The sequence below is a fragment of the Astyanax mexicanus genome, chromosome 2, assembly GCF_023375975.1.
Source record: "Astyanax mexicanus isolate ESR-SI-001 chromosome 2, AstMex3_surface, whole genome shotgun sequence".
Classification (NCBI taxonomy): Eukaryota; Metazoa; Chordata; class Actinopteri; order Characiformes; family Acestrorhamphidae; genus Astyanax; species Astyanax mexicanus.
Window position 1 is genome coordinate 3,083,722 of NC_064409.1, and position 20,335 is coordinate 3,104,056.

The 20,335-nt window shown below is 38.9% G+C and overlaps 2 protein-coding genes and 1 long non-coding RNA gene across 6 annotated transcripts in view; 2 read left to right on the top strand and 1 right to left on the bottom strand.

Moving 5' to 3' along the window:
* LOC125799089 (uncharacterized) overlaps window positions 1–6,111 on the top strand; it is a 106,830-nt gene extending 100,719 nt beyond the window's left edge. The window contains exon 2 of the long non-coding RNA XR_007437939.1: window positions 5,004–6,111. This is a non-coding gene — a long non-coding RNA (uncharacterized LOC125799089). The remainder of the gene's footprint in view (window positions 1–5,003) is intronic.
* atp2b1a (ATPase plasma membrane Ca2+ transporting 1a) overlaps window positions 1–20,335 on the bottom strand; it is a 242,731-nt gene that overhangs the window by 94,424 nt on the left and 127,972 nt on the right. The gene's annotated exons all lie outside the window — the stretch shown is intronic.
* Window positions 1,805–6,111, top strand: lum (lumican). Of its 4 annotated transcripts, XM_049475016.1 has the most exons (4): window positions 1,805–2,061; window positions 2,190–2,247; window positions 3,324–4,196; window positions 4,307–6,111. In XM_049475016.1, the coding sequence occupies exons 3-4, from the start codon at window positions 3,326–3,328 to the stop codon at window positions 4,459–4,461; spliced, it is 1,026 nt and encodes a 341-aa protein (XP_049330973.1). In that variant the 5' UTR covers window positions 1,805–2,061; window positions 2,190–2,247; window positions 3,324–3,325; the 3' UTR covers window positions 4,462–6,111. The 4 variants fall into 4 exon arrangements, with proteins under 4 accessions (XP_049330973.1, XP_049330974.1, XP_049330972.1 ...); XM_049475017.1 differs by lacking the exon at window positions 2,190–2,247; XM_049475015.1 differs by lacking the exon at window positions 1,805–2,061 and having other exon boundaries at window positions 2,118–2,247.

The following is a 20,335-nucleotide window of genomic DNA, read 5'->3' on the forward strand; positions in this document are numbered from 1 at the left end:
AAGTATTAGAAACTGTTTTGGACTCAATATTCTGTTTGTGGATCAGAATAAATGCTACATGATCTCTGACCAATGCTTTAGTCATGTATATCCTTTGTAACATCCTTTGCAAAGTTTACAAAGATCACTGGGTCTAAAATGTATTTTCTGTCTGTCTGTCTGTCTGTCTATCTATCTATCTATCCATCCAACACACATAATCATTACAAACTTGTAAATAAAAACAATCACAGACACAAACAAAGGTAGGGAAGGGTCATACTCCAAAAGTACTTTCCATACATAAGCGCCAAAAGGTCACATGGCACCAATCAAAAGTTCCTTGACCCAGATTTACTTGTAGCAAAAACTTGGGTAACACTTTACTTGGATGGTCCATTTTATGGCCTTGTTGATGCTCAACTGACATTCAACTAACACTGAATTGAATGTCCATTAAATTTCACTTAACCCTTTGTTGAATGTACCTGATTCAAAATAGAATCTAACCCTTAAACCTTAATCAACCATAAAAACTAACCCTACACCTAACCCTAACCTTAACCCCTAATCAACCCTAAATTGAACCCTACACCTAACCCTAACCCTAAGCTTAACCCTTAATCAACCCTAAATTGAACCCTACACCTAACCCTAACCTTAACCCTTAATCAACCCTAAAATCTAACCCTACACCAAACCCTAACCTTAACCCTTAATCAACCCTAAAATCTAACCCTACACCTAACCCTAACCTTAAGCCTTAATCAAACCTAAAAACTAACCCTTACCCTAACCCTCAATCAACCCTAAAATCAAACCCTACACCTAACCCTAACCTTAACCCTTAATCAACCCTAAAATCTAACCCTACACCTAACCCGTACCCTAACCTTAACCTAAGCTTAAAATCTAACCCTAAACCCAATCCTAAAATATTAAGATAAGCGTTTGGGTTAGAGTTGAATGTAGGGTTTTATTCAATAGAGAATCATTTACTTTTACCTTTAAGTTCATTTGCATTTAATAGACATGTGGTTGAATGGACCATCAAATGGACCATCCAAGAAAAGTGTTACCAAAACTTCAAAACAAAATTTTCTCTCTGAAAGAACTTTCTGGCCCAGACACACATATTGACGTTGAGGCACGGTTTAAGATAAAAGCTGTGTCACTTTACACAGCTTGTGTCCTGAAGGCAGCGCAGAGATCTGTGGGTTGATAATACGGGAGCTGGATGCCCAGACGTCTACCTTCGGCCCTGGAGGAATGAGCCTTTATCTGACCACATGCAGAGACAGACCCATCTGCGGCTGAAGATGAAAGGAGGGCGGCTGCTGATTTACACCCTCACATCTGCGGGGAGTTGGACATGCTCCGCTCAGATGCCATGCTCTGCAGACGGTCAGGAGCGGCAGCGGGAGTCAACAGTCTTATGTAAGCTCGGTCTGGCCCGGGTTCGGCCGCCTCTTGTCAATTTTTCCAGAAGCTTATTTACAGCTGGAGTGCTCCTGGTGCAGACTGGGTAGTATAATAGCAGGCACTTGGCATTGAGTGCGGCCAAAAGGTCTTTTTTTTCCTGCCTTTTCTTTTGTGAATTTCCACATTGTTTCATAAAGCTGTTTTAGCGTTATTTGTGTTGTGGCCGTTTATCTTTTACATGAGGAACTGTTGGGATTGGCAGAGGCGTGGTCACGCTTTGCACGTCTAGGTGGTTTTAAGGTGTTTCTTCTTCTTCTCTTTGAGGAGAAGATTGTTTGTTTCAATATGTATTTAAGAAAGCATGTGTGTGTGTGTGTGTGAGGGGTGTGTTTGTGTGTAAGGAAACCACACAGGTATATATATTCTGCCAAGCCTCCCTGGTGAGTCTTTGCACCCACAGCCATCCTGCACAAGACAACACATACTTAACACACACACTCAACACACACACTCGTCTCAGGTCGTCTGGACTGCACCTGCCTTTCGTCAGACGCTAAAACACACCTGACAAGGTGAACAGCCCACCGACCTTCAGCTGTGGAGTCAACCGTCTGACTGACTGCTGTTTTCCATCACTCTAGGCCACCGTGCTCTAACTGGGTGAGTTTCTTTACTCTCAATCTCCCTCCTCTCTCTTGCTTTGCCCCACTCTCTTTCTCTCTCTCTCTTACTCTCTCTCTCTCTCTACCTCCCTCCTTCTCTCTCTCTCTCTCTCTCGTCCTCTCTAGAGACCTCGGGCCGTGCACATCTCCGCCGGCAGCCTGAATCAGAAGGAGAGAGAGCAAGGTAAGTCAGCTCCTACCTGTTAGAGACGAAGCTTTCTGTTGGGTAGCAATTTTAAATCTTGGGTAGTCTTCAAAAAATACCTGGTAGTCTTGGTGCCCATTCTGAGTGCATTGGTGATTGGTAAATTAATAAATTCAGAGTCAGTATACTGCAAAGATTTCTGAGATCTCACATTTTGTTGCTTTCCAATATTTTCAGGACCTATTTGAGATTTGAACATTTTAAATCATTTAAAGCGTGAATAATCATGAGTTTTAGCTGAGCATATTGCATTTTAACTCAAAGAAAAAGCGTTCAAGATGGTGTAAAGACCACAGGTTGTATGACCACAGGGTTCCAGGGTTTGCATCTAATTTAGCATCTAGTTTTTTGGGTGTTTTTTTGCATCTTACATGATTTATTGATATAAAACAGCATGCAAAGCATTCTTGTTTCACATGCATCCAGCTGTAGGTTGTTTGGGATGTTTAGTAGCACTCTAAAGCTTTTCTCTTTCTGCTAATGCTTTTCAAGAAAGATGTCTAGAAAGAGTCTAGTTAGAGAACATCATAAATTTAGTTCAGTTAATTATTATTGCCCTTGTCTGCAGTGTATCACACCCTTCTCTGAGAAAATGGTGGTTCGTACACATGCAGATTATATGCAATGCAGATGCAGACTTCAGACAATGTATGATTTGAAAGGAAGGGAAGGGAAGATGATAATGAATCCTGATAAAGTAGAAGAAGAAGAAGAGGATGATGAAGAACATCATCAGGTTTTAGAGCCTGTAACCTGAGCTCATCTTGGATTCAGCGTTGAGCTAAATTGTTTAATGACAAACTGCAGTTGGGGCCTCATCTGTGGAAAGAAACTGTTGAAAGGAAAATCCTGAAAATACGGTACAGATGTTTGGGGATGGTGTGTGTTTATGGATTCCGTAAAATCTTCCCTGTAATGTTTATTTACGTGCAAAGAGAAATATGTGTATTGTGTGTTTTATGAGGTTTTCAAATTGCACTAAATGTCTCCACTGTGTCTCTTCTTTTTCTCGTTAACCAGCTTATTTCATTTTGTTTTTGGTCTCTGCTGTGCAGCTATGTTCCCTCTACGAGTTTTCCTTTTTGGTGGCCTAGTTAGTCTCTGCGTCTGCCAGTACTATGACTATGATTTCGGACTTCCCCCGGAGCCCGTGCAGTCCACGCCCAGCTGTGTTCAGGAGTGCGAATGCCCGTTCAACTTCCCCACCGCCATGTACTGTAACGGCCGCAACTTGAAGTTCATCCCCATCGTCCCCACTGGAATCAAATACCTCTACCTGCAGGACAACTTGATCGAAGAGATCAAACCGGGTGTTTTTGACAACGTCACTGACTTGCGTTGGCTCGTCCTCGACAACAACAACATCACCAGCGACAAGATCCAATCAGGGACCATTGACAAACTTGGCAAGCTGGAGAAACTCATGTTCAGCTACAACAAGCTGACCAAACCGCCCGGCCCTCTCTCCAAGTCTCTAGATGAGTTGAAGTTAATCGGCAACCAGCTCACATCGTTCCCATCAGGCACCCTGTCTGGCATGGAGAACCTCACCAGCGTCTACCTGTCAAAGAACCAGCTCACCTCTGAGAGTCTTGCCGGGGCTTTTAAAGGGTTAAAGTCACTGATGCTGCTGGACGTGAGCGAAAACAAGCTGAAGAAGCTCCCAGCCGGCGTTCCTCCCTCCCTGCTCATGCTCTACGCTGACAACAACGAAATTGAGAGCATCTCCGGTGGCTACGTGGCCAAACTGCCCGAACTGCAGTATCTCCGCGTCTCCCACAACAAACTGGTGGACTCAGGGATTCCAGCAGGTGTCTTCAACGTGTCCTCCCTCCTAGAGCTGGACCTGTCCTTCAACAAGCTTCAGACCATCCCGGAAGTCAACGAAGCTCTCGAACACCTGTACCTGCAAGTCAATCAGATTAGCAGTGAGTGGATTGCGTCTCTTTTGTACTTTCTATTGTCTTTTTCTCCTCATTGTCTCTTTTATTTTATTCCATTGTATGATTAATCATTGTTTGCATTGTCCTTCTCGCAGAGTTTGACCTGGGAAGCATCTGCAAGTTCTCCTCACCCGTAAACTACTCCAAACTGAAGACGCTGCGACTGGACGGCAACAACCTCACCCACAGTAGCATGCCGGACGACGCGTCCAACTGTCTCCGCCAGGCCTCCGAGATCATCTTTGATTAGGGTCGCCCTACCTGTACCTGTGCACCTCAACTCACCTTGTCAGCTCCGTCCTTTATATGATCTAATCACACATCAGATTTGCCGGGTAAAACGCCGTCTGTGGTTACAGATAATAATTAATACACACCCCCTTACAGATATCTCACGTCGTGCCCTTGAATTAAAACCAACATTTGATATACAGCCCTGGAAAAAAATAAATAAGAGACCACTTTATTTTCTGAATCAGTTTTTCTGATTTTGTTTTATTCTATAAACTACAGACAACATTTCTCCCAAATTACAAATAAAAATATTTTTGTGATTTAGAGCATTTATTTGCAGAAAAAGATAAATGGCTGAAAAAAACAAAAAAGATGCAGAGCTTTCAGACCTCAAATAAGTACAATTTAAGAGTTCAGAACCTCTGCATCTTGGCATGTTGTCCTCCACCAGTCTTACACACTGCTTTTGGATAGCTCCTGGTGCAAAAATTCAAGCATTTCAGTTTGGTAGTTTGATGGCTTGTGATCATCCATCTTCCTCTTGATTATATTCCAGAGGTTTTCAATTTGGTAAAATCAAGGAAAAACCTCAGCATTAAGTGGTTTCTTAATTTTTGTTTTTCCAGAGCTGTACGTTTTTTTGTTGGTGCCACAGTGGGAAAAAAGAAGTGCCAGCTTAAGTACACTAATATTACTACTTTACTACATTCAGAATCTTGAAATCTAAACCCTTGGCACATAAAATACGACAGTGCCTTGTACAAGACACGCATGTATTGTTAATGTTAGATATTGATAGTGTGTTATAGAATAGAAAATACATTTGTATGCATCTCCTTTTTTGAAGCAACACACACACTTCAAACATTCCTAACATTTTTGTTTTATGTATGTGGATACAATTACAAGTAATACATAGCCTCACGTGCCCTGAGAGATGTTGTATAGAATTTCTGAATACTTGTATCTTTAAGATTTTATCAAACAGGGCATCAATGTTCTGCAGTTACTGTACACATTACATTAATAAGCCTGCAGGTAAGGAATTAAAAATGCTTTTTAAAAATCTTTTTTTTTTTTATGAGCTATATCTTTATATTATCTCAATTCTGTTTAAAACTTATACCAGTTAAAGCAAAAGAGGCATCGGCTGTTATTCACATATCTGTTTCACATATATATAAAACACAGGAAAGCATTGCAGAGTGCAGCATTGCTGAATCATGTCTTGCCTTAAATATCTTACTTTCTCTTCAGAAGACATCGGTTGGTTGATTAATTGGTTGGTTGGTTGATTGGTGGGTTGGTTGGTCATTGAAACTGCTAAGGTGTAACTTACAAGTGTTTTACTGTGAAGAATTGCTATGCAGTCTGAATAAACTACAGGTTTAATCAACAGCAGCTTACTGCTCTAGAAACTGACCATGTTTATGCATTATCCTAATTTTACTTGCATGCAATTCATCATACATTCTTTAACAATAAAATTCTTCATGTTTTTTTGCATTGTCAAAAAGTCACTCAATTTGAAACAGTGTTGTTTCAGAGACATTGGGGATGTGTCATGTTGAACGACGAGCATACCTTGATATGTATTTGTTGAGAAACAGTGAATTGTGAATTTAACGGTGAATAAATAAAGTTTCAGATGTTGTGGCCCAAGAAATTGATCACAGATTTACTGCATCAACCTTCCTGTCCATCGCAAATTTACTCAATACTACTAAAGTTACATTACAGAACAATCAGAAACCGGTAACACTTTCTATGAATGTCATCTTTATTAGACTCTATAACTACATTCATAATATATTATAATGCATTCATAAGGCATTATAAACATGGCTATAAATATTTATAAAAATGCATAACCCACTATAGCCATGTTTCTTAAGCATTATGACTTGTGATCATAATACATTATAAGCTATGCGTATGATATACATGTTAAAAATAGTATATATCTATCATTAATAATCTAGTCCTACAATGAAAGTCTGTCACTTTACTTACAGTGCACAAAGACCTGTTATAATACATTATAATTGACTATAACTAATGTTATATTCAAGACAAGTATAAGTCATAAGTGGTTAAAATATATTTACAGGATTATTGAGGGTGTGTTTATAAGTTGGAAGCTTTTTTAGTCATGAGTTTCTTGGTATTGACGTATGACATGTTATGAACACAGCTATTAATGCATTATAATCACAGTTCATGATGCATAATAAACATGAATATGATGAATTATAGAGTTTTATAAATATGTATAGCCATGTTTATAATGCCTTATGAATGCATTATAATGTGTTATAAATATATTTATAGAGTCTTACAGAGATGACATTCATAGAAAGTGTTACCCAGAAACCCTTTAATTTAAAGGGTATGAATACAGGGGGGTTATAACACATTCATAAGCACTGAATAATGCATCTATAAAGCAAAGCCTATTAGTAATTATAAATATTTCAATATTTTTTAATAACTAATGCATACGAATGAGATAAATGAGGCTGTAGTAAAATGGCATGCTAAAGTGATCAAGTTTTGCATCATTTATAACATCTTTATTCAGCACCTTTCCGCCATAGGGTGTAACTTTGAGAGCTGAACTGATTCTGTGTTTATACTGCATGTGATCTGCTATTAAGTGGAATTTAGCTGTACACATGTTAATACTTGACCAACTGCGTAATCTGAACAGTCTTTGGTGCATGCTAATTCAAACTTATCCAAGAGCCATGATTCATCTAATCGATTATCAAGTTGTCAGCCAAGTTACAGGACTTTTGATAATTTCAGAGAAATAATAAAACATATCCTCTGGAATTAATTAGCATGGAGTCCCTTGTCGAGATTGATTTCTTTGGTCTCTATAAAGACTGGAGCAGTTTTAAGTTCATCTCTTTCTCCTGAAAGACGTTAGTCATGGTCACAGAGCCATGGAAATTTAAGTTAGTAGTTTGTAATGCAGCTAAACTCCTGCTTAACAGATCTTAAGCTCTATTCATATCCCACTGTGAAACACAATCAGCTACACTACTCTGAAAACCTGCTGATTGAAGGCTTAGTTTACAATTAAGCAATAATACACAAGAGTGTGTGCTATGATGTGTAATATTGGCACGAAACCACAGGTAAAGTACTGTATATCAGCACAGCAGTATCACTGTTTATTGAAAGATTTTAAAGAGTTAAATAGGAGAAGAAAATATAGGATCTGTTTGGTTATAAACACTCCGCTAGTTAAAACAGTTCCATTGCTGCTCTGTTTGTAGCTGTGCTATTTGGCTTGTAAGCGCTGCAACGTTGCTAGGTTACCTGTATGTGGTGGAGTAATACAGTAACACATGGAGAGGTTTGGTTACAGTGCATTACTGGCTGATAATGGCACTCATAGAACGCCTCTCAGCCAATCACATTGCACATTGCAGTTTATAATGCATTACTGATTCCAAATGAATCATGTGCATTAACGCTTTAACATTGACAGCCCTAATTTAAATACAATAAATAATAAATAATAAATAATTTAAAAAAAATAAAACACTACACTCCAGCTTCATTAGTGTATTAAATGGCCTTAAACTAAAGTGATGAACTTTTGCATCATTTTATAACATTGTTATAAAGCATCATTATCCTATAGGTTGTAACTTTAAGAGCTGAACTGATTCTGTGTTAAAGAGGAGGAGAAAATATGATCTGATTGGTTATAAACACTCCGCTAGTTAAAACAGTTCCATTGCTGCTCTGTTTGTAGCTGTAGCGCTGTTTGGCTTGTAAGCGCTGCATCGTTGCTAGGTTACCTGTATGTGGCGGAGTAATACATGGAGAGCTTCGGTTACAGTACATTATCGGTTGATAATGGTACTGATAGAACGCCTCTCAGCCAATCACATTGCAGGGTTGGAGCTTACTGTGGTATAATTTGTACCTCCAGTAATTAAATCACAAGGAAGCATATGAGCACAATGCATATATATAGTCGCTTGACCCTTAAAGGAGAAATCTGGTGTAAAATGGGTGACTTGGGTTGTAGTAAATCATGATAACGAGCACAAACTTTTGTTGAATAGCCCACTTCCATTAACCCAAGCATTTCCAAATACACAGCTTTTAACAGATGCTTCCAACAGGCTTGCAATAATAGTGACAGGGCCATAAAGTTACCCAAGCAAAGAAGCTCAAAGTATCTCTACAGCTAGATTGTGCACAGCTAGTTTCCTTCAAGTAGTCACTAATTATCGCTAATTGAGATTCTACACAACCAGCTTTGCCAAACTTACAAGTGTAGAGCAGGATCTGCAGAACCTGGATGCCTGCATGCCCAACCATATCTCTTATTCTGTATCCAGGCTAGTGGGGACTAAACGTTTTCCCATATAACCATTTACTTTAGCTCTAATATTGTAATTATTTATATATTTCATCATTACATTCACACATAAAACAGCTCCTTCTACACTGTAAACCCAGATAAGTTGAATTTACTTAAAAAATTGAGGAAACCGGTTGCCTTAAAAAGTTAAGTAATGTGGAATGAAAACTTGAGTTAGCATAACTTAGAACATCAAGTTATTACAACTAAAGGGGAAGTTGATGTAACTTTTTTATTTTTGTTATACTGTAAAACCGGATAAGTTGAGTTTACTTTAAAAAAAATTAAGAAACTGGTTGCCTTAAAAAACGTTAAGCAACGAGGAATGAAACATTGAGCTGGCATAAATTAAAATCAAGTTATTACAAATAAAGGGGAAATTGATTTATTTGTAAGGTAGCTCAGGGGGAATCACTACACACTGATGGTGAGTGTCTGTCAGAAACTGTTGGACACACCCCCAGTATGCAAATAGATTGTGACAGAAGCCAATGGAAAAGAAGCTGTTAATGGCAAAACAGACTAAACTCAGTTATTATAAGTTGGTTCAACTCAAAGATCTCAGTTTGAATAGTACAGTATATAAGTGCCCAGAAATGTTCAACTAACTCAAAATAGTTGAGTATTGTTTAGATTTTATGTAAAACAGACTTTTAGGTTTACAAGGTTTTCCTAAATTTCCTTTGGGATAAATAAAGGCATGATTGTATTCTAATCACAATAAATCGTACAGTAGTTATCTATCTACATATGTATAGTGAGATGCATGCACAGTTTATATAACACCACATGTTAACAAAAGCTGCATATATTGAGTATTTTGTCTTGTTACTATAATGTACCCTGTGCTGCAGTGTACAGAGGGCTGCTGTAAGAAGCTGTAATCCAGACAATGTGGTGAGCCAAGCAGGGTCCTAACTAATCAAGTCTGATCACTCTGTGATTATGGGGATTATTGTGACCGAGCTAAAGTCTTCCAGTGCAATTTTACTGAGAAAACATTCCTTTTTGCTGACTGCAGAGAAACAGCTGCTTTTATCTTTAACACAAAACATCAAATCCAAGACTGTAGTCTGTCCTACTGTTTGTACATTCAGACAAAGGGTAACAAAATGATTTTGGTTTTAGGAAAAAAAAAAAAGTATCATAATTGCTATCTTGGCAATGCAGGCACGCCGAGGGTACACCCACATTTATTACGCACACATGAACACACAGCAGTGCACAAACCCAACTTTTACATCAACAATAAACAGGATACTAAATAAAATAACATTACTGTTCCTGTAAATGAGCAGCTGGTGCACCTTTGCAGTGTAAACAAGGAGCTCAGTTTCCATTAAAATAGTAATCTGCCAAAAATAAAACCGCCTTTTGGGTGTTTTGACCCATCGTTACGATAGCAAAGACACACCGACACGCCCTAAATCATGCTGCACAATGCACAGTTGACGGCTCACCTATAGATCACTAAAATAGGGTCAGTTGTCAGCAGTAGTGTACATACACAACAACTCAAAAATTTGAATTTAAATTTGAATGCTTAAACTTTGCTTTGTTTAGTTATAACTTTAAAAGTTCTATATAGCACCAAAAAAGTATTTAACTATTGTGCCAAAACGGGCACACCAGCCAAAACGGGCACATGTCCCCCCGCTGCTCATTGAGCTCCATTGGCTACCAGTTGATGCTCGCATCAAATTCAAAACTCTTACAATCGCCTACAAGGTGATGTCAGAACAGCTCCTTCCTACCTGCACTCGCTCCTGAAGGCTTACGCTACCTCCCGGCCGCTGCGCTCCTCCAATGAACGTCGCCTCGCTTTGCCAAACAAACATTCACACAAAGCAATCCAGACTGTTCTCATACAGAGTTCCCCAATGGTGGAACAAACTACCTTCCACTACCAGATCAGGAGAATCTCTCGCTATCTTTAATAAACTCCTGAAGACAGAGCTCTTCAAAGAGCACTTACTCTCCTAACACCTCTAACACACTAACTACTTCTAACCTCATTTCCTTCTTCCTCTCCTTCACTCCTCTATCCTATTATTCCCCTTTGACCTCCTTTTATCCCTATCCAAAGATGTTTTTCCTTTAAACTTATTTTACATTGTACTTGACTATTGTAAGTCGCTTTGGACAAAAGCGTCTGCCTAATGTAATGTAATGTAATGTAATGTAATGTTACAAGTCAAAAGACCTTTTCAGTACTCTCCCAGCTAAAAACTTGTGGTTCTTAGAACGTTCAATCTGTCAAGTTTTCTGGATGTTCCTAGAACATTATATTTAACGTTTTTAAACATTCTGCTAACGTTGCTGCACTGTTATGAGGACCTTATTTTAAGGTCATTATAACATACTTTGAGAATTTGAAAAATGTTTTTTGATGATCTTAAAATTATGTCCTCATAAGTTAAATTCTTATTAAGCCTTTGTCTTAAAAATAGGCCTGTGCTTCTTCCTTGTTGCACTGTTTTATAACATCATGTTAAACTGATTTATCTCATTTAAACAACTAGGAATTCTAGTTAAAAAAAGTAAAATTGATGCAGCTCTATACTACTGCAACAATATAGACAGAGGTGTGAAGTAATGAAGTACAAATACTTTGTTACATTACTTAAGTAGAAATGTAGGTTATCTATACTTTACTGAAGTAATTATTATTACATTTTCACACAATTATCTGAACTTTCTGCTCCCAATATTTTATTAAATGTCTTGGGTTCGCAATAAGCACACCTTGATTTCAGTAAGGAAACTGCATTTACTGGTTTCTGAACAGAGTAATAACACCAGGCACCATCTCTGTAGTACAGCACTGCAATGGTTCACCCAACAGCATCTTGCACATGCGCCCAACCTAACCTAGGACCCGAACTCCTATTGGCTGCATATCACTACATCTTCCCTTTTTTATATATAAAAAAAACAAAACTGTCCTTATAATTTCTATAACCGTACAACATAAGCAGAATCTTGAAATAAAGTTGTAGCTCACATTTTTTAAACATTTCCAATCTCACATTTCTGAACATTCTTCACCATAACTAAATTGTCCTTTTTTTTTTTTTATACACAACGTGTAACTTCAGTGGTAAGTCTTCTATTTAGCATGACTCAATCAGTCTCTCAGGAGGTTTATGTGCGCGTGTTGACCTTCTAACACATGATTTCTCCTGGTCAGAGTTACGTACAGAGTTATCTGGAAGAGTCTCCGAACCACTGTTGGTCTGATTCAGCTCTGGTTCTTTCAAGATGTCACATCGATTCCTCCTTAGAACAGCGCCATCCTCTGTCTGAATCGTGTATGACCTTGGTTGTACTTGCTCCAGCACAGTATCTTTCTTTCCCCAGGTGTCCTCTTTGTCCTTGAGCCTCACTCCGTCACCTTCATGTAACTCTGGGAGCTGTCTTGCTTTCATGTCATAGTAGATCTTCTGTTTTGACCTCTCATATTCCTTGAGCTGTCTTACTGTCTCACCGTTCTCCGTGGCAAGAAGGTCATCCTTCACAGGTAGATTGGAGCGAATACGTCGCCCCATGAGTAGCTGAGCAGGTGAATAACCGCAATCAAGTGGGGTACTACGATATGCAAGTAGTGCTTTGTAGAAATCACCTCCACTGTCTTTAGCTTTTCTCATCAGCGTTTTCACAATTCCCACAGACTTTTCCACTAGCCCATTCGATTGTGGAAAATGAGGACTGGACGTAGAATGTACGAAGTCCCATGCCTCAGAAAAAACTTTGAAACTTGCACAGCTAAATTGTGGGCCGTTGTCTGTAAACACCTCCGTAGGTACGCCATGTCTGGAAAAAATTGACTTCATGCACGTGATTACGTGCTCTGCTGTAGTGGAGCTTAAACCACATACTTCAGGATATAATGAGTGGTAATCTGTGACTATCAGAAAATCTTTGTTGTTGCAGGTGAATAAATCAGCACCTACTTTCTGATATGGTCTCTGTGGCACAGGATGTGGCATCAGTGGCTCACAGGGGTTTCTAGGCCTATATTTCAGGCATGTCTGGCAGGATGACACCAAGTCTGTAATCTCCTTGTTGATTCTGGGCCAGAACATAACTTCACGTGCCCTTCTCTTGCACTTCTCCATGCCCAAATGTCCCTCGTGGACCTTTTCTAGCATCATTTTTTGTAGACTTTTTGGAATTACTATCTTACTGCCTTTGTACACTACATCATTCACTACAGTAAGCTCAGCTCTGCAATTCCAATAGTCTTGGATATCTGAGACACACTGCTGCCGCGTTAGAGGCCATCCAGTCAACACCACCTGTTTGAGTTGTTTCAGGATTTGATCTTTCTCAGTCTCTTCCCGGATCTGCTGCATTCTTGCATCTGCAACAGGTAATGATAACGTCACCATACTCACATAGGCCTGCACGTCCTCAGCTGTTTTGTGGATTGATGGGGCTTTCGGATCCACAGCTCTGGACAGCGTGTCTGCTGTATACATAAACTTCCCTGGTATATAGGACACATTCAGTGTGTACCGCTGAAGCTTGATCATCAGCCTCTGTATGCGCAGTGGACAGTCATTAAGTGACTTTGAAAACAGTGCAATCAGTGGTTTGTGATCTGTTTCTGAACTTACAGTCTGTCCTGCTATGAACTGATGAAATCTTTCACAAGCAAATGTGATGCTGAGCAGCTCTTTCTCGATCTGAGCATATCTGGTTTCTGCTCCAGTCATCGATCGAGAAGCATACGCTACTGGTTGCCAGTCTTCGTCATATTTCTGCAGTAGTACTGCACCTAGACCAGTCTGTGATGCATCAGACGAAATTTTCATGGGTCTGGCAGGATCATAGAATCTTAACACTGGCTCCTCAGTCAGCACTTTCTTGAGCTGTTGCCATGCCTTTTCTTGTTCCTGATTCCAATCCCATTCATTTTTCTTTTCAGTTAGCCATCTAAGTGGTGCAATCTTTTCAGATAGATTGGGTATGAACTTTCCCATATAATTGATCATACCCATGAACCTCTGCACATCTTTCTTGCATTGGGGTCTCGGCATATTTTCAATGGCAGAAACTTTCATTGGATCAGGTCGGATCCCCTCACTGCCGATGATGTCTCCCACAAATGTCAGTTCAGACACACCCAGATGGCACTTTTCCCTGTTCAGTTTCAGATTTGTCTTTCGAGTAGCTTCTAGGACCTGTCTGAGTCTGGTATCATGCTCTTCTTTCGTGGCTCCCCATATAATGATGTCGTCCATGGACGTGTCAACTCCTTCAATGTGCTCATAGACTAGGTGTATCGTCTTGTGGTACACCTCAGGAGCTGATGCAATCCCAAACGGCAATCTCAGGAACCGGTATCTCGCAAATGGTGTATTGAATGTACACAATTTAGAGCTGGCTTCATCCAACTTTAGCTGCCAAAATCCAGACGAGGCATCCAATTTGCTGAAGAATTTTGCATTGGCAAACTGAGCCATTATCTCTTCACGTGTAGGGAGTTTGAAATGTTCTCTTTTTATTGCCTTATTGAGATCCCTTGGATCTAAACAAATCCTCAGCTTGCCATTTTTCTTGTCAACTATTACAAGAGAGCTGACCCACTCAGTAGGCTCATCAATTTTTTGAATAACCCCAAGACTTTCCATTCTGTCTAGCTCCATTTTCAGTTCATGTCTTAGCGCAAATGGCACTTTTCTGCAAGGGTGTATTACAGGAGGTACAGTCTTGTCAATCCGAATGGTGTGCTCACCAGGCAGACAGCCCAGTCCTTTGAACAGATCACTGTACTCTTGCATCAAGCTGTCATATTCATCACCAGGTCCACTTTCAACTACTAGGACCCTCTTTACTAGGTTCAGTTTTTCACATGCCACCAAACCAAGTATGGCCTGTACCTCTTTTGGCACTACGATGAACAACAGAGTGTGCTCTCTCTCTTTGTAGGTCACCCGAGCAAGACATTTTCCTTTAACTGGAATATCAGTTCCAGCATAGCCAGTGACTTTTACTTTGGCATCATGCAGTTTGGGTCTTGGTTTGAGTTCATTATACACACTTTCTGAGATTACATTTACTTGAGCTCCGGTATCCAGCTTGAACTGTACCATTTTATTCTGGACTTGCAGAGGAATCATCCAGTCCTTTTGCTTTTGTTCATTTTGTGTCAACATGTCTACATAGAATTCCTCAAGCTCACTTTCAGTTACTGCATGCACCTGACTTTGTTTCTTTCCACTTTTACAACAACGTGCATAATGATTTGGCTTACCGCATTCATTGCAGTTTTTTCCATAAGCTGGACATTTTCTCGGCAAGTGCTGAGTACCACATCGATCACATTGTTTTTTGCTTGGATCTAGCGGGTTCCTGGTTCCCCCAGTCAGTCGCTTGTCTTTCTGTGCGTTACTGCTTTTCCTCACGTGCTTCTTCAGAGCATCCACAGTACAATGTTCATTTACTAGCTCTTTAGCCTGTGACTTCACGGTCTCAGCGGCTCTACACAATACTAGTGCCTTTTCCAGGTTTAAATCTTGCTCTCTCAGCAGTCTTTCACGCAGTGCACTATCTGGAATCCCACAGACAATTCTATCTTTAATCAGAGAGTCTGTTAACTCCCCAAACTCACATGTTTTGCTGCGGTTTTTCAGTTCCGTCACATACTGATCAATCGTTTCTCCTTGTTTTTGCACACATGTGAAGAATCTGTGTCTTTCATAAGTCACGTTTCTCTTCGGGATGCAATACGCCTCAAATCTTTGCATTATTTTGTCCAGCTTCATTTCGTCTCCCTCCTCGAACACGAAGTTATTGTACACTTCCAGGGCTTCGTCCCCTATAACGTGCAAAAACATCGACGCCTTGACTCTGTCTTCTTTTCTATCAGCATCTATCGCAGATAAATATAATTCAAACCTTTGTTTGAATCGTCTCCAGTTCTCTGCAACGTTACCGGTTAACTGTAGCTTCGGCGGCGGCTGTAAACCTTCCATGCTCCCGCTCGCCGGTCACTTTACTTTCACTTTGTATAGCCTGCTAGCTAACAAAGCACGGCACTCGTAGTCACAACAACGTAGTTTCTCCGGTATTGTTCCTTCTGAATAAGCACTTCTGACACCATGTCTTGGGTTCGCAATAAGCACACCTTGATTTCAGTAAGGAAACTGCATTTACTGGTTTCTGAACAGAGTAATAACACCAGGCACCATCTCTGTAGTACAGCACTGCAATGGTTCACCCAACAGCATCTTGCACATGCGCCCAACCTAACCTAGGACCCGAACTCCTATTGGCTGCATATCACTACATTAAAAACAGTCTCGTTACTCCTGTTTCATTTCAGCTCCTTTTCATTTCGGCTTCTCATCGTTTTTTTTTTTTTTTTTCTGATCGTCAATTGAAGTATGTAATTAAACCCTACAGTATCTATACTTATGAATGGAGATACTTTTCACACCTTTGTCTTGGTGCAACTATTTTGTTTGTGCAAAAAATTCAGTTAGGTACATTCTATGCATTGTTTTTTGCAGTGCAGAAAAGCAGGAAAGCATGAAGTAAGCATGGAGCATGGCGTAATTGATTTTACATTTTCAAACAACTATCTGCTATAACTTTCTACTCCTTACATTTTAAAAATAACTACTAGTTACTCCTATTTCATTTAAGCTCGATTTTATTTTGGCTTCTCATCGTTCAATAAAAAATAAAAGCCCTATCCAGATAAATCTCTGCATCCAGATAGAGTGATAGAGTGAATCTGATTGTGATTGGATGTAGAGAAGTAAAAAAAATGTACCATTCTGAGTTCTGTGCATGACTTTTGCAGTGCAGATGGAAAGCATGAATTCTTAAGTCAGTTTGCATAAGGAGATCATAAGGAGATCATAAGGAGACCCTGAGGAGATCCTGAGGGCACCACCTTGTCCTCTCTCTCTCTCTCTCTCTTACTATTAACTTGACATTTTTTCAGTCTGACATGTCAGTGCAATGGCTTTCCTCCCTGCACAGCTATTCATGGGGAAAATGATGGATTATATTTAACGTTTTTAAACATTCTGCTAACGTTGCTGCACTGTTATGAGGACCTTATTTTAAGGTGATTATAACATACTTTGAGCATTTTAATTTTTTTTTTGACGATCTTAAAATTATGTCCTCATAAGATACATTCCTAATAAGCAGTTGTCTTACATAATATGCCTGTGCTTCTTCTGTGTTGCACTGTTGATTAACATCATTCAGAACAGATTTGGCTCATTTAAACAACTAGAAATTAAAAAAGTTAAAAAAGTACAATGATGCAGTTTATGGGATGTGCTGGTCTAGATCTAAGCTCTGTACTACTGCAACAGTATAGACAGAGGTGTGAAGTAATAAAGCACAAATACTTCGTTACATTACTTAAGTAGAAATGTTGGTTATCTATACTTTACTGTACTGTAATTATTTTTACATTTTCACACAATTATCAGAACATTCTACTCCTTACATTTTAATAAAAATAGCCTCGTTAGCTCATTTTCATTCCGTCTTCTCCTAAATCAATTCTTAAGTCAGTTTGCATAAGGAGATCATAAGGTGATCATAAGGAGATCCTGAGGGTACCACCTTGTCCTTGACGTATCCACCTTCTCTTCCCTCTCTCTCTCTTTCTATTGACTTGACATTTTTTCAGTCTGACATGTCAGTGCAATGGCTTTCCACCCTCCGCAGCTATTCATGGGGAAAATGATGGACGTGCCCTTTTTGGCCTGGTTAAATGGAGTGTTTAAAACACCTTCAGCGCAGCTACCGAGACGCAGCAGAGCAAGGGTTAAATGTCTAAATGTCTCCAAGCCACCTGCGACTCTTAACAGTGGGGCTGCTGGAGTCTGCCCCCCCCCCTCCTTTCTCCATCTCCACACTACTACGTCCTACACTTTCTACCACAAAACAGAGGGGTAACAAAGTGCTGGGCTGCCAATAAGTAGCCAAGGCATGCTCAGAGGAAGACAAACTTACACACATTTCAATAACACACACACACACACACACACACATATTTACACACACACATATATTCGCACACACACACCCCCTCTTTTTCCAGCTCAACCAGCTGTCAGGGGTACAGCCTCGAGGGAACAGAACTAACAACAATACAAATCTAATCAGGCTGTGTCCTCTCCTGTATGGACGGAGACAGAGACAGAGAGAGGCTGGGACAGAGCAGAGTGGACTGGTAGCCTGAGCCTCGAGAAAAGGGGACCAGCAGCCCCAAATCTAGAACCAGAACCAGCACCTCCACCTGCACAAGCACAGCTGATCCCTGCGTCTGTAGGAAGCAGGTAATGCATTTTTTAATCCTTTTATCATTTAACCTGTTGATTTATTATTGTATTTATTAATTATATATACAGCTCTGAAAAAAACTAAATGAAGAGAGCACTTCAGTTTCTGAATCAGTTTCTCTGATTTTGCCATGTATAGGTTTATGTTTGAGTTTTTTTTTAATTCTATAAACTACAGAGAAAAGGCTGAAATAACAAAAGAGATGCAGAACTTTCAAACCTCAAATAATGCAAAAAAGTTCTTTTAGTTAAAGTTTAAAGTTTTTTAATCACAGTTTTCATGCATCTTGGCATCATGTTCTCCTCCACCAGTCTTACACACTGCTTTTGGATAACTTTATGCTGCTTTACTCCTGGTGCAAAAAATCAAGCAGTTCAGTTTGGTGGTTTGATGGCTTGTGATCATCCATCTTCCTCTTGATTATATTCCAGAGGTTTTCAATTTGCTAAAATCAAAGAAACTCATCAATTTTAAGTGCTCTCTTATTATTTATTTTTTTTTTTTTGTGGTGAATTTAGGGAAGGTGGGGTTGCACCAAAATCTATTAATGTGAAGGAAACATCTTTGGAAGCATCTTCTGTAAAGGTGCCAAAAAAGTTATTGGTACACTTTATTGGGATGGTCCATTACAGATGCCTCATAGAATGTATGTGATTCTCTATAGAACCTAACAATACACCTAATCCTAAACCTAATGGATTAGATTTTAACCTAAAACACCCCTAAAACATTCAATAGATGATTATTTACTTACACCTAACACTAAGTTACATTTAATACACGTTTAGTTGAATGTAAGCTGAATTTTAGTTGAGACATCTATCATATCAAAGTGTTACCAGGTTATTTAGTGTGATGCTCAGGAAAAACTTTTCTTTTGGTTTTCTTAATAAATGTTCTGTAATGAAAGTACATTTTTACAATGTTGCAGGAAGAACTTCCACATAATGTAAGCTTGTAATTCTAATTGCAAACTAAAAGTAAGTTTAATCGAGGTGCAGCATCATTTTACTGTGATTCACTTCTTCAGGGGTTATTTAGTTAAGATGATTAAGATAAATAAGGTAAATTTCTTTATAGATCAATGACTCATCAAATAATCACTTGGATGGATGAATGGATGGATGGATGGATGGATGGATGGATGGATGGATGGATGGATAGATAGATAGATAGATAGATAGATAGATAGATAGATAGATAGATAGATAGATAGATAGATAGATAGATAGATAGATAGATAGATAGATAGATAGATAGATAGATAGATAGATAGATAGAAGCAAACACAATAGTAAATACTGTCTAATAATAATTAATATAAATAATATACAATGTGTGCTTAAGTAAACAGTACACATCTATAATAAATAATTTATATAAAACACAATCTAACAAATTAAACCTTTTCAGACGATTCTATATAGCTCAATATAATTATTCCACTATTGTTTTAAAGCTAAATAATAATAATAATAATAATAATAATAATAATAATATTTTTTTTATTTTTATAGCGCTTTTCAGGAAACTCAAAGATGCTTTACATTGCATTAAAAAACACAATAAAAATACATATTAAAATAATCATCATCATCATCATCAACATCATCAATACTATACAGTAGAAATCAATAGAGCAAAACAATCAATGCATAATAGATAGAAAATTTTTTATTAAATAAGTTAAAAACAGAAGAAGAAAAGGAGAGGAGAGGGAAAAGGAGAGGCAAATAGAAATGTTGCATCATGTGTTGAAAGCAGATCTGAAAAGGTGAGTTTTAAGGAGAGATTTGGGAAGAGAGAAGTGGGAAGATCAAATAACACCTTTTTAGCGACTTAAACAGTCAATTTGAATGTTTAGATTGTGAGCATGATTCATTTATTTCATTTTTTACAGTAACACAGACAGAAAGTGGATTTTAACCACAGCTGTCGAGCAGAACTGAACCCAAGAGCTGAGCTAGCACACAAGCAAATGCTATTAGCATAACTGGCCAAGTCACAAAGTCTCATCCAGGAAATGAATCTGATCAGATTTGGGGGCATGTGGTTCCTTTTAGATGGTACAAACAGAGGCCAGCTCGTGTCTCCACAGACTTTTATCTCTGCCATGAAGAAAATCTATCCCTGAGTCAAACTGAACTTGTGTCAAAACCTAATTTAAATGCTTTAATTTTTAAAG

What these genes read in the sequence shown, in the direction of transcription:
- lum (XM_049475016.1), top strand. Translation starts at nt 3,326, where the DNA reads ATGTTCCCTCTACGAGTTTTCCTTTTTGGTGGCCTAGTTAGTCTCTGC. An exon ending in GCAAGTCAATCAGATTAGCA is followed by an intron (nt 4,197 to 4,306) that starts GTGAGTGGATTG and finishes TCCTTCTCGCAG; the next exon opens with AGTTTGACCTGGGAAGCATC.